Source organism: Miniopterus natalensis, chromosome 6 (assembly GCF_054644295.1).
Source record: "Miniopterus natalensis isolate mMinNat1 chromosome 6, mMinNat1.hap1, whole genome shotgun sequence".
Lineage (NCBI taxonomy): Eukaryota > Metazoa > Chordata > Mammalia > Chiroptera > Miniopteridae > Miniopterus > Miniopterus natalensis.
Genome location: NC_142086.1, coordinates 21,459,874 through 21,474,136, shown reverse-complemented (window position 1 = coordinate 21,474,136; position 14,263 = coordinate 21,459,874). Strand labels below are relative to the sequence as shown.

Genomic DNA, 14,263 nt, shown 5'->3' with positions numbered 1-14,263 from the left:
ATATATACGCAACATATCTCCTTCTTACCAAATATTTTCCAATATGTTTTGATTTAATGGAGAGATTGATTACTTAAACCAAATAGGCATAAGAATAGATTTGTATTTCTGCAGTTCTAAAGTGATTTTTAAAAATCTCATGCCTAACCTACTCGTACTCCCAGGTAAAGTGTTTCCTGTGTCAGTGTTTTGTCCCTAATTATGTTTTTGTGGATAAGCAATGGATCCCGATTAGCTCTTCCTCTGGTTGGATGATCTATTTTCTGGATCATAAAGCTGTCACTGCATAACCTAGAAACCTCTTTAAAGATGCATGTTTGGCTGTATTTGTTATCCAACAGATGTCTGGATAGTTAGAATCTCTTGAGAGTACTATAACTTGTGGTTTCAGTTACAATAAGTGATCCAAGCATTTTTTGGAATTGCTCCTCTCCAGCCCTGGGAGAAAATCTGTAGAAGAAATTACAGAGGGTGTTCCATTTCACTCTTCCCCTCTCCCTTTTCCCTTTATTCCTTGCCTCTGTCTTCAAAGTTTTGTTATATCTGCTCTTGAAATTGAGGTCTCTGAATTGGCCAGCAGAGCCTGCATTCCGCATTGCACCTCCTGATCCCAGGCTTCTTCCACCCGAGAGGCTATCACACTGACATGCGGATTTTGAGCGTGGTGGATTGCCACTCTGATGAAAAAACTACCCAACTCTGTGATTTGTATTTTATATTGTCCGCAAGGCCGGTTTTAGAATGACTGATCATCAGATCTGGAGCTCCATATCCTGGTTCCTAAAGTACTTGCAGGCTCCCTTCCGCCAGGGCCTTTAACATGCACACATCCGAGGAAATGGGTGTCGCTAGGGGCAAAGGCTGAGGATTCTGTGCCTGGGAGGGTTTGGGGGTTTGGGGGGAGAAGGTTCTAGAGGGCAGACAGACGAAGGTGGCTCTCTGTCTGGGTCTGGAGGAGCGGGAGCAGCGGGAGACAGCTGGGCACTAAACCGCTTGTCACCTGCAATGTGGCCTCGGGTGTGCAGGTGCTGTGCTGCTTATGAGAACTTAGTAAATCATGGTCTACCGGTAACGTGAGATTCAGTGGGTTTTATGTTTCTACACTTCTTGAATCTGAATTTAAAGATATTTTGACAAGTTCAGACAGTTTTCACCTCATTGTTTCTGACAGTACTACTGCGTGGAGATTTCAAGTCAACTCTAAATGTGCCTTGAGGAAACATCTTCATATCCAGAAAAACCTCCCTCTGCTAATAAATGATTACACGGTCACAGTTAGGGGTCTTTTACCATAGTTTCAGTGTGAAAAGTTGTAATGATAAGAAGGTAATTGTAATTCAAGGGTCATAATAAATTTAATCTTTTTTTCTGGTTCAAGAATACATCTTATTTGGAATGACTTTGAAACGAATTATTGTTCAACACTAAGTACTAAGTATGGAGGTACTTAGTACTCATCAACCTGGCAAAAATATTTGTAATATATGAGGAAAAAAGTTTATATGCTTAATATACAAAAACACTTAGAAATCAATGAGGAAAATAGTTTCTTAGAAGCATAGAAAATTGGCCAAAGATAAGCACACAGAAAGAAATGCCCTAATCACTGATGGTCAGCTTCACTAATGCTGGGAGAAGTGCAAATTGAAACAATTAGGTCCTCTTCATTCGTAATAATAATAATAATAATAATAATAAATAGTAAAGATACCTCCTGAAACATTTAGCCCCTTGCAAAGAAATATGCAAATGTAAGTGCACCTAAAGGCTCGGGTTCGGCAAGCATATTTTCAGGAATTTATCTTATCTACTAAAATATTCACATAAGTAATATATAGTCACACATTTATGCATGTGTGTGTGTCTGTGTTCAAATGATGTAGAGCTATAGAAAATTGTGTAATTTACAGTATAAGGCACAACGGATATATTGGGTGTGAGTCTGTGTGTACATCCAAAGTATACTGAGCAAGGTGTTTGATGATGGGATATTATGTAGACTTTTTACTTCCTAAATACTCCATAACTTGATTTTCAAACAAGAAATTTATGTTGTTTTAAAGAAAAGAATAAAGGGGGTCTCCATGGTGGTTGAACATGATCTATCTTGATATGCACCTGAAATGAAATCATAGTTCCCAAACTGGGTTTCTCTCACTCTTACCTCCCTCCCCCCACATTAGTGTTAAGGTGCTACCCCCATGTAGATCTTATCTGGAAATTCTTAACTAGCATTTAAACCAATTGTCTCACGGCTCAGACAAATAAATGCAGTTGTATGATCATTACCAGTGATAATTCTATAAAGGAGGAGAAGATCGTATGACTGTCTCTAGCATCACTTTCTTTGTGATCATTTCTCAATGTGTCAGTGTTAGAGGTCAGGCTGTTGGTGAAGGTTGAATATTTTGATACAGCATCCAATACAATGATGTATATATTTATATTTTATAATGAATATGACGTCTTTATTAAAGCAGAGATTCGTGTGTGTTTTTTTAATGTAAGAATAGGTTATCAGCTTACGATCTAATAGTAAGCATTCTGATTCAAAAGGGATTTTCGCCTCTTATTATCTATGAAATGAAAAGTTTATATTTATTTATTTAAGTATGTTCTTTTAGGTCATAAAATATTCTACCCACACTTCCATGTTTCTATTTTTCTTCTCTTCATATCAACAGCATGTTCCCCAGTGTATGTTTACCACGTTACCTTTTTATCTCCAGCAATAAAATTAATTGGAAACATATTTAACTTCCTTAAGAGCTATAGTTAGTGGTGTCAAGCAATTATGCTTCCACGTGCTTTTCTAGTGGATGTGGCTAAAAATAGTCCCCACAACTCAGGTGTTCCAGAGTGTCACTTTTTCAGTAGCCCAATTTATTATTCATTTCTACTCAATAGCAGAAAACTTAACCACATCAATTCTGAATATTCTTAGCTCAACCCAATGATATCTCCACTGGGTTTAGTTTAAAACAATTTCCCAGCCCTGGCCAGTAACTCAGTTGGTTAGAGCATTGTCCCAGTATGACAAGGTTTAGAATTTGATCATGGTCGGGGCACATACAGTACAAGAATCAACCAAAGAATGCACAAATAAGTGGAACAACAAATGAATGTCTCTCTCTCTCTCCTTCCCTCCATACCCTAGCTCTAAAATAAATAAATAAGTAAATAAATAAATAAATAAATAAATAAATTTCCACATAAAGATAAAACCTCCTCTCAGACTTTTCCCTCATTTTCTCCCTGAGATTTTCTCTCTACTCCTAGAGTTAGTCACAACTCACAAATTGTCAATTAAGAGGTTGCTGTCTGATTCTTGGTCTTGTCATTTCAATCCTATCCTGACCTTTGTCTCCAAGCATATTCCCACCCCCCACTCTGTCTCCCTGTGCATTCTCTGTACTGTGCTCCCCTGATAATGACCTATTTAACTTGAGTTCAGCTTCTTAGTGTTTGTAATCCTCCAAAATGCTCAGGTGGTGTGGCCCATGCCATTCCTTCTGCCATGGGGTACCCACATCATAGCTATGGGACATACTAGCAAGTTCACCAGAATTATTTCTGAGCTAATTAATATACCCTTTTCGGAGAGCCCACGGAAAATTCAGGATCTAGGGAGGGGGGAATTCTCCAGGCTTTTCTTTTATTCCTATCTTTGCTTTTATTCACAGAATCTTTTGCAAAAGTTAAATCTGTGAAGCTATTACCTCCCAAAAATATCAGCCAGAAAATGAGTTCAACAGACAGATTGTTCAAATTTTAAAGGGAGATCATATTATAATCTTCCTTGACCAAGACTATTCTCCTACTCCTAATTTTCCTAAATTTTTTCTTGTAATGTTTTTTATTGATTTTAGAGAGAAGGGAAGGGAGAGGGAGAGAGAGAGAAATACTGATGAGAAAGAAACATCAACTGGCTGCCTCCAACCTGCCTCCTACTGGGGATTGACACCTCAACTCAGGCATGCGCCCTGCCCAGGAATTGAACCGGTGACCTCTTGGTGCATGGGATGACGCTTAACCATCTGAGCCGCACCAACCATGGTCTAAATTTCTTTTTTATGTACATACTGTTTTGCTCTCTTCCTGGGTCTGGATTTTTTTTTTCCTTTTGGTGGTCAGGTGTAGTGGTGATAGAAATGAAGTGAGGAATGGGGTCTGTGGCTGACGTTTCTTTTTAGGTTTTTCTTCTAACTGAATCCCAGACTCCCAAATTCCAAAGCCAACAATGTGATGTCTTTGTTTTCAGGTTCATTTCTCACAATGACCTCCTAGGCCAAATGGCTATCTCATGTCTCCAGTGTTCACACTGGGGAGGTTTGGGGGTGGTGGTGGTTATATACCAAAAAGCATTTCAGTTAATATGACATATCCTATTGCATGATTAAAGTATGTAGTCTTCATAGGAATTATAACAAACTACTGTGTAATCATTGACTACGTCCCAGGAAAAACATTGCAGATATATAGTTAAAAAAAATTACTAAGACGGCTATTTTGTTAATCCTGATATCGGTTCTGTTACATCAAAGTGTTTCTAAACAGTGTAAAAAGAGCATAAAAATGCATTAACATTTCCTTGAATTGGTTTTATGGAGTTATGGAAGTACAGGATAGTGTCACAGCCTATAGAGCCCATATAGGAGGTGCCATATGCATTGTAGTTAAGACTATTGTCCCTGACATCAGACTACCTCATTTTCAATCAAACTACTTCAACTGTTTGATAGTTATACAACTTTTCTTAGTTTCAATTTTCTCATTTGTAAAATGGATATTATAGCATGGTGAGTGGCATTAAATATTTCAGGTAAAGTTCTTACCACAGCGTCTGGCATATTCAGCCTTAAGAAAATGCTCATTAACATAAGTTTTATGCTGTTTATTTTCCTTTCTACTGACAATCTCGTTGATTAAAGGATAAAGCCAATCTGGGTCACAAATATCAAGAAGATAAATATGGGTGATTTCAGACAACCAGCCAGTGGGGATATTTCAGGGTATGTTATAATCTTATTTTATATAAATTTAAGTTAGAGAAGCGAGAAGGCAAAAAAGTTCCGAATAGGAGCAAAATCATAGCAGCGGATTCTGTGTTCTGGTAAGAAAATTTAGGGAAATCCCAAATATATATAGATCACATAAGGATTATGGGTTAATGATATATGCAGACCACATAAAGTTCATGGATTAATGGTTTTGTCCTTTAACCCTTACTGGGAAAACTAAGTGTACTGCGTGGCTTTTTAATATCCCGATCTAGCCTCATCGACTGTATAATAGGAAAAATTATAGCTCTGCTTCTCTGTTGCAACTTATTAGTAAGTAGGGCCTGTCGCTTGTGGTTGTTCACTTTCTTGTGCTTTATTTGTGCCTATTTTGAAATTTACAGGTATGAATATCTGGCTTTAATGCAAAGGTTTGATTTATGCGTCTTCACCACCTTAGATGTTTAATGCATTTCAGGTCATAGATGAATTGAATTGATTTTTTTTAAGGTAATGCAAAGACTTGAAAACAAAAAAAAATTGAAGAGATGAAGTTATAATGAGAGAATGCCTTCTGTTATTCTGGTTGGAAAATTTAGGGCTATGTTAAGTAATTCAATTCTTGTCCACAGCAAAAGGCTAACATGATTCTGCAGGAGTCGTATGTCTTTGCAAAGCAAACTAGGGATTGCCTTTATTTAAGGGGGGAAAAAAGACACTCAAACCACTTGATGATTCCAACACTATTCATGACTTGCGGTGCTGACATTCTATAGATTGATGGAGTCTTCAAGTGTGGAAATACTGAGTCATACAGAAGATGAGACGTTTTAATAATGAAAAAAATATTTATGCAGTCAGCAGATTGTCAGTTAAGGTGGTTTAGATTATAAGAGTCACCCAACAGAGACTAGGGTATGTTGTAAATTATTCTAACCACACAATCATTTGAAAATGAGTAAAGCAAACAGAGTGAATTGGTATACCCCAAATCCTTTTATCTCTTCTTTCTCCTCTCATTCCCCTCATGCTCCTCTTCTTCCTTTGAAATGGGGGGAAAAAAACTACTGACTTTGTATCTAAACATACTAGTACACATGAGAAAAACATTAGGATGGAACTAATCTTTCTTCACGAAGTGTTGCTTTTTCCCAGTACACAAATGCTGCAGAACTCAGATAGTGACTTGTGGTTCTGTGAGTTGCTTGTCTCCTGTTTGTTCTCTCTCCCTTTATGTAGTCTGTTTTGTAGATTGTCTTAATGTCTCCCATCAACAACTAACTGTGTCTGTTTTGTAATGATACTCATTGTTTTATAAAATTCTTTGGCAAGTTGAAGGGACAAGAAATGAAACCACTGCAGCTGTTTAACAATTGCAGTTGAAAACCATACTGGCTCATTTAATGGTTCTGTTGCTGACATCCAGCCCAAGCTTGGTTGTAGATCAAGGATCAAGGAGACAGCCTGTGTACGTGATCCTTCTTCTTTACAGCTGCATACTATTCCATGGTTTGGGACAGTATGGATGGACCTGGAGAATGTTATGCTAAGCGAAATAAGCCAGGCACAGAAAGACAAACATCACATGATCTCACTTATATGTGGAATCTAAAGAACATAATAAACTGATGAACAGAATAGATTCAGTGACACAGAAGCATGAATCAGACTGACAAATCTCAGAGGGGAGGCTGGAGAGTGGATGGGTCGGTGGGGGAGAGATTAACCGAAAAACTGGTATGCATATATGCATAGCCCATGGACACAGACAATAGTGTGGTGAAGGCCTGGGGTGGGGAGTGGGTGCAGGGTAGAAGAGGTCAATTGGGAAAAAAGGGAATATCTGTAATACTTTCAATAATAAAGATAAATTTTTTTAAAAAGCCTGTGATTCTCACACCCACACAACAGCGATCAGGCTGCATTCTACCCACTTCTGTAATAGCCTTACCTTCATGTTTTGGTGTTTGGTTTTAAACATATTAAGAGCAACCATTATTCTGAATTTTTACTCTCCCAAACAATTATGCCCCAGGACAAAAATAAAGGAAACTGAAGAGAGTGACCTCAAGTGGGTGTAAATTGAGCTATCTAATTTCACATATCAGAAATTAGTCTATTGACTATATGAGTACAAGCTCAGAGTCACATTTTTTTTGTTTTGTTCCCTCTTCAATAAGCTTCTTCCTAATCACTTTAGCTGTGAGTTGTAATTCACACATGTTCACATATTTTCTTTTTGTTACTATTCTTTTAAATTTGCCTGTAAATTGTATTTCCTTTCTATGAAATTTGAATTTTTGTAAGCCATCTTAAATATCTTCTGGAGGAAGATATGATACAAATAAATAAATTTATAAATAGAATATAGGTCTCTGCTATTAGCTGTGAACCAACTATATCTATTTTGCTGACAATACTAGATTCTGTTTTTAACATGTCCAACTGCTCACCGTAATTTATAGCAATGCCACATGGAATACATTTCAAAGTAACACTAGAATTTATTCACTACTTTTATCCAAAAAGTATCATTTTTGTTACTGAAAAGGATTAAAGTATTAACTGAAGTGCTGCCTAAATGCTCCAAAAGATGTGTTGCATTATTTCCCCCCAATATCAGCTCCCTTTGAAATTAGAAATATAATGGTTTATTTCATTTCCATCCATTTTTTATTCACTCATACTCCAAGGAAATAAAAACCACAGTAAAGGATTTGTACTGTACAAATAGCACTACTCTAGTTTAGAATTTTTGTCACCTGTTGGTTGACATTTTTAAAATTATGAGCTGAAGCACTGAGCTGATCGCCTTAGAGATCATGAGTTCCTTAGGCCATACCTCGCAGTTGCCTAGAGTGTCTTTCCAGTGTCTGTATCCCGTGAATTGTAGCTTATGCCCCATTTTTCCAGTGTTACATATATTTATGCTTTTCATTTTTCTCATTGTCACTTTTTCTAGGTCTACAGCACCAAGACAAGAGCAAGGAATCACCATGGTACTGAAACACACAGTATTAGTCAGTCAGATTGGAGCGTGAGTCCACGGGCCCACTGGGAACAGATGCTGCCAGGGTTTTCCATCCTGCAGTGAGACGCAATAGACACTGAAGGAGAAGTCGACGTGTCTGCCAGCTGACTTTGGTTTGGAGCCTTTTCTTGAGAAAGCAGAGTGGGTCCTAGACATTGAAGAAAAGCATTTTTGTTCGTCTTTCCCCTCATCTGAGCCTTTGCCAACTGTGCAACTCTTTTTTTTTATCTTGCTTTTATCTCAATACATGGTTTAATTTTAATTTTAATTTTTTTTTTTTTTTTTGGGAACCAACCATCTTGTCAGGAAAAGATGAACCACAGAGGAATATGCTCATTGTTTCAGGAATACAATTTTATAGCTCTATGTGCATCTATTTTTGTAGAAATACAGAAAGTTTGATTTAGCATTGATGGGCTATTTTTGAGGGATGTATTTTTTTTAATATTGTAAAAATTGTTAAGTTCTGTTTAAAGAACTTGCTCTCAGAGAAGCACTGGCAAAAATGTTTAAAATGCTTGTCTTTAAGATGTCTGTGATATGCTCTGTGCTTTCTAGGTTACCTCAAGTGTTTGATAGTTTCTCCCGTTTTACAAAGTAGCACCATAGCCAAGCCACTATAGTGTTGTATTACATCAACTCTCAGTGAAGGTTGAGTTCCGTGCTCGCTTACTCAGCTTTGGGATATATGTATGGCTTGAAAAGGAAATTTTTTAATGACCACACTAAAGAAAGAACATTTGATTACTTTGATTTCTCCCAACGAGTACTTGTAGGTTGATTAAAAATTTTGGCATAAACTTGCAATCAGATGAAGAATTTGTATAGAGTATGTAATTCTCTTTCTAGACAATCTGACTTTGATAAATAGAACTAGAGTTTATACAAGAGTTTATACCCAACTACTGGGGGAAAAAATGCATTTAACCATGCTACCTTTGAGTGCCAGTGACTTATTTTTCTTGTTCCTAATTATTCATGCATGGCAATTTTTAAGGTCATATTTTACCTGGACTTTTTTTCCTGGAGATAGTTTGAAGAGATAATATTTGGGAAGGTACTAGACACATTACAAAGCCTTTAATTCAGTGGGTGTTTCTGATAATGTTACCAGCATTACGAATTGAAAACTAATATAGTGTATATGAAATATTTTAAACATAGGTTTTTGCAAGTGGTTTTTGTTGTTGTTGTTGTTTGATGTTTGTTTTTTGGTTTAAATCTGGTTTTAGCTGATTTAATTCTTTATAAGAAAAACACTTAGGGCAAAATGAAATTTCAATTTGGATTTATACCACAATTTCTGAAATTGGGTTGATAAATTAACAGTTTGTTATTTGAAATTTATTATTGAAAACTCCAGATTCCAGTTGACATGGCCCTCAGAATCCAAATAAGGTGAAGTTGGAATTATCATTAAGAGAAAGAGGTTATGAAAATAGCAGTTAATGATATATTAAGGACTTTTAAGTCAATGTCCAATATTTTTCTCAGCTCTTTTCAGAGATGGATCATGTTAAAAAGTTAATGTTATAAAGAAGTTTTTGTTTGGTAAAAAAAAAAAAATTCTCAAATTTTCCCTGTCCCTGTCCTCGCCCATGTGAGATACAATACTTAGTAGTGAACAACCAGTTTTCACCTTAAATCGTGTATATTCTGTATGTGAACATTTTAGATAAAAGAACAACAAAACCTCTGCTTAGCAAGGCAGAGTTCTCACAGAAAATTTTCCAATCTTTCCCTTAGCTGCATTTGATGTACCAGTTTTCTTTCCTGGTGCATCTCGTGAGTTGTAAAGCTGCCCACTGTCTGGTTATAGTCCCCCCCCCCCCCCCCAATTGCTGCTTCCTAATCAGACCTTCCCTAGCACGATATGCACACTTTTACCTAATGTGGGGTCCAAACCTAAGGTATCGTCTACTTCCTAAGGACCTGAACTTAGATTTCTGGGGCCTGGCTTGGATACATTATCCACGTTTTGATTCACAATTTGATATATTACAGTTGTTTGTAATTTGCCCAAATCTGTGGAACACAGAGTTGAATCAATCTATAAAATTGGTTTCATCTTGAGCCCTCCTGAGTTTTCCAAGACAAGTATTCAGTAGTTCCCGTGGGATGACTCACTGAGGATTATTTATTTTTCTCTTCTTCCCTGGGAACCTATTAACTTCCTTTCCAGTGTCTCTGAGACCGGTGTTGTACACCGACTCATTTAAATCATTCAATCATTTTTTTCCCAGTTAGGAGAAGAAATGTAAGAGCTCTCTGCTCCTCTCCTTATGCCCCTCTGAATTGAACTGAAGGAGCAGACAATTAGACAGCTTCACCCTGAATTGAGGCTGTGTTCTGGGTCACTCCTGGCAACCATAGGAAAAAATATTCCTTGGCTCGGGGGGTCCAAGAAAAGTTGGGGACTTAAATTCTGCTGTACACAGGAAAGGTTTGTGAGGACAGGCCTAGGTGTTGAACAGGCACAGCAAAGATTAGATCCTTGTACGTACAAGGAGTGGGTCAAATCTAAGCGAAAAGGGAGCGAGTGCATGTCTGTAATTGCCTGGCACCCCTTGGTATCATCACATTACTGTTACCACCATAAATTATCAAAGAGGAGGAGTTGTAATTTAGCCTAGTATTCTGAATTTATTTTAGGTTTAAAATGCCAGCACACTTTGGGTCTGGTTTTCTCACATCAAAATGATGCTGTTGAACTTAGAGTCTTCCAAACGGCTTTATTGAGAACTACCACCCCCTCTTCAATTTCCTGTGCAACCATTCTACCTTTGACTATTTTATAATTTATTCAAGCTTCCTAAAGAGCTGAGAGCTAGACCTTAGAAAATTACCCAATGTATTCGGCATCTAATTAATGCTTCAACCTAAACTATCATGAGCTAAGGAACAACATAATAGTGATAAGTTTGATCCTAACAGGTTATTGGTTCCTCATTTATTTGAAAAGAATTCTAAACTTTTAAAAATTCAATGTTTCTTCTTAAGAAGGTTAACCATTCACTCCTAACTTCCCTCTCTGTTTTTCCTTCTTTCTCTTTCCTTTTAAAATTACTTACAATATTATTTTAAGCAAAAATGGTCAGGACTGCTTTGAATTTTGCAAATGAGAACTAGTGGATGACAAATAATTGAGGAATTAACTTCTTTAACTTTATAAAAAAACTTAAAAAGAAACACGTTCTAGGAACTGGCATAAAACATGCCTTTGAGGAACTCGTTCAGTATGCAAGTAGTATTTGCCCATTCCTACTCTAAGACCTGTAGGATATATGACAGAATCTAACTTTTACATTTACTGTCTGGTTTAATGTTACATTTGTAATTAAAGGGGCAATCAGAAACTCTATTTCAAGAAACTGCATTTTATTTCTTACCAAGTGTCACTTTCTTGGTAATATTAGCTGAATTAAGTCAATGGGGCAATGGCATTAACTTGTGGAAAAGGAAAGTGTTTATGTTAGAGTTCTGACGGGGGTATGAATTAAGAAGTAGAATGAATTAATGGAAAAGAGCATTGGGTTAGGCATTAGGTTATTCTCTGAATTCTGGGTTAGCCACAATTAAATATGTGTGATTTGGGGTTTCATTTATCTCATGAGCAAAGTGGGATAACAGTACCTACTTGCAGGCTGTGAAGGTTGGAAATCATATATATTTATAATCAATCATTGGGTCATAGTAGATGTTCAATAAATAACAGCTACCACAAACGTCTATCAGTTGATTAAGTAGATCATAAAACTAATCTCCCAAATGTCCTCTTTACTTCCCATACCCATTTCTGCAACAGAATTAATAACAAATTAAGGAGAATCTTTGCCTTCTACTAGGTGTTGAAGATAAAATGTAAAATTCTTAATTATCTTTAGTATTTGAGTGCGCCATTTATGAAGGAAAATAACCTTTCAATGGTATGTAGGTTCAACTCTGAGTTTTCTTTCATATTCCAAAATTTTATTCATCTAGGATCTTATGGATTATTTTCTTCAAAATTAAGGCAACAAGCTTATTAAATCACCAAAATTTATATTTTCCTGCTATATTTTGGGCTTCTTTAGCACCTGGAATAAAAACATCTTTTTTGAAACTATTCAATTTTTTTTTCTACTTGCCTTGGAGGAAAAATTGCAAAATATGGTGGAAAAAAATTGTCCACATGTAAAGGGGAGAAAAAAGAAAAAACCAGAACCCTTTAAGATCTCAGTCAGCAGATTTACTCTGCTTGAGAAAAAAGAAACAACTTTATTGGAAGCAGATGTTGACACTGTGTCAGTTATTGAAGATGGAAGGAGTTCAGTTGAACCATTGCAGTTACAAAGGGGTATTGATGGCAGTTAGAATTCCTGTGATTGATCACCTTCACAGCAGAAAGAAGGATAGCAGAAAGCAGAAACTGAGACCAAGGCTGCGGTCCGCCTGCCAATTTTAATATGCAGGACCCTAAGGATGCAGTTTTGTTGTTTAATTCTTTCATCCAGGATAAAAGGCACATCTTTTAGAAAATTTAAGGCTTGTTTGAGAGAAAAATTAAAATGTATTCCCTAAAATCATGGCCCAAGAACCCTTTAAATCTAGTATTAAAGCATTAAAACTATGATCAAAGTTGTCTAAGAAAAATTAAGTTAAAGTTTTAGTTCAATAATGCATGTTGAAGACGAATATATAAACTCCACAAAAGTGCATGACTCTGGAGATTGGGGTATGAGTGGGACCTACAAGGAGACCTCAGTCTCAATAGCTTCAAAATGTTAATTACCTTAGTAATTTGGTTATGGATATTGGTCACAGAACAGACTTTCAGGATTTTTCTGTAGGTTTTTTTTTCTCTTATCTTTTAGTGCTCTCTGGGAATATTACCCTATACACTTTCCCAAAGTATAGAAATAGCCATTATTATTAAAATGTCTTAATTTCCTTGTTTCTTTTAATGTCCATTGTGCTTTTTTTTGTTTGTGTGAAAAATATTTCTATAGTTTCAAATAATTGATCAAACTAGTTATCTTAAAGTTGCAAATTTAGTCCAATAAAGTTATCTGAACCCCCTTTTAAAATTCCAAGAAATAGTAAGTGTATTTTACCAATTCCATTGTTTAAGTAAACAATGACAGTTTCTAGAAAAGGGCAGGTCACCATCAATTAGCTTTCTTTCAAAGAGTTTCTGGACTACTAAATTTTGACTTAAGAATAATTCTTTTAGTATGCAAGATTCTTTATTTAGCTTTTTTGGTATATGCATAAGATGTGAACTTTTTAAATGGTATCTCTTTATACTAATAGAGATGTACATTTTTTCCTGTGCTGTGGCTAGGGCAAAAATTAATAATGATTATTTACATACTTGATTTAATTCCTTAGGATATTTACAATCTTGGATATTATATCTGATTTAAAAATACTATGCCATATGTTTTTCTGGATATACAATATAGGGAAGGGTGTTCATGTGAATTTTTTGTATCATTTTAAAGTGCATATATTGAAAGGAAAACATGGATTCAATTTGTTTTCATCATATAAATCTAAGTAAGATGATATACTTTTATAAAAAAATACATAGTATGGTAAACATTTGTCACTTGATTAGGTAAGCTGAAAACTAATGATAGAAATATCGTACAACCTTGAAATACAGTGAAACTCCAGATTTGTTGTTTTATGAGCAATTTTTTGCTATCTTAAATTTACATTTCCAGAAAGATAAATTAAATTTAGCTATGTTGTCATTCTTAATTTACAAAAATACATATAATTCATAAAATTTTGTGCTTTAAAGCTAATTATAAATTTCTTTTTTTCTGTTTTTCTTGGGTTGGGGAAAGACATTTTCATATTTCTATTCACTTTTCAAATGCAGGTCTCATAACTATGTGTTGATGATATAAGATAATGGAGGACTGTAATAAAAACGGATGTCATCTTCAGTGTGTTCAATAAATAATTTAATGTGAACTCAATGTTTATATTTAATGTAGCATTTTGGTTTTGTTTACATATCTTGACAATTAACTGAAGCTCTCTGTTTTCTTTTTATTTGAGTAAGCAACTTATAAATATCTTTGGAAATTAAAATATCATAGTCTTTTTTTTAATGAGGTATTAATTTCTAGAGCCAAGGAATGTATATGTTTCAAGGAGGAATGGATTATAAAACAAGTGTTAGTAATGGATGAGCAAGTGAAATGGGCTACATCATATAACAGCAGGAAGCTTATGAATC

The 14,263-nt window shown here is 35.6% G+C and overlaps 1 protein-coding gene across 2 annotated transcripts in view; it reads left to right on the top strand.

The window, feature by feature from the left end:
• VGLL3 (vestigial like family member 3) overlaps nt 1-8,628 on the top strand; it is a 42,278-nt gene extending 33,650 nt beyond the window's left edge. For both annotated transcript variants that reach the window (XM_087818105.1, XM_016196537.2), the window contains exon 4: nt 7,963-8,628. In XM_087818105.1, the coding sequence (XP_087674231.1) occupies nt 7,963-8,006 (44 nt within the window). In that variant the 3' untranslated portion in view covers nt 8,007-8,628. The remainder of the gene's footprint in view (nt 1-7,962) is intronic.
• Nucleotides 8,629-14,263: the final 5,635 nt, after the last annotated feature.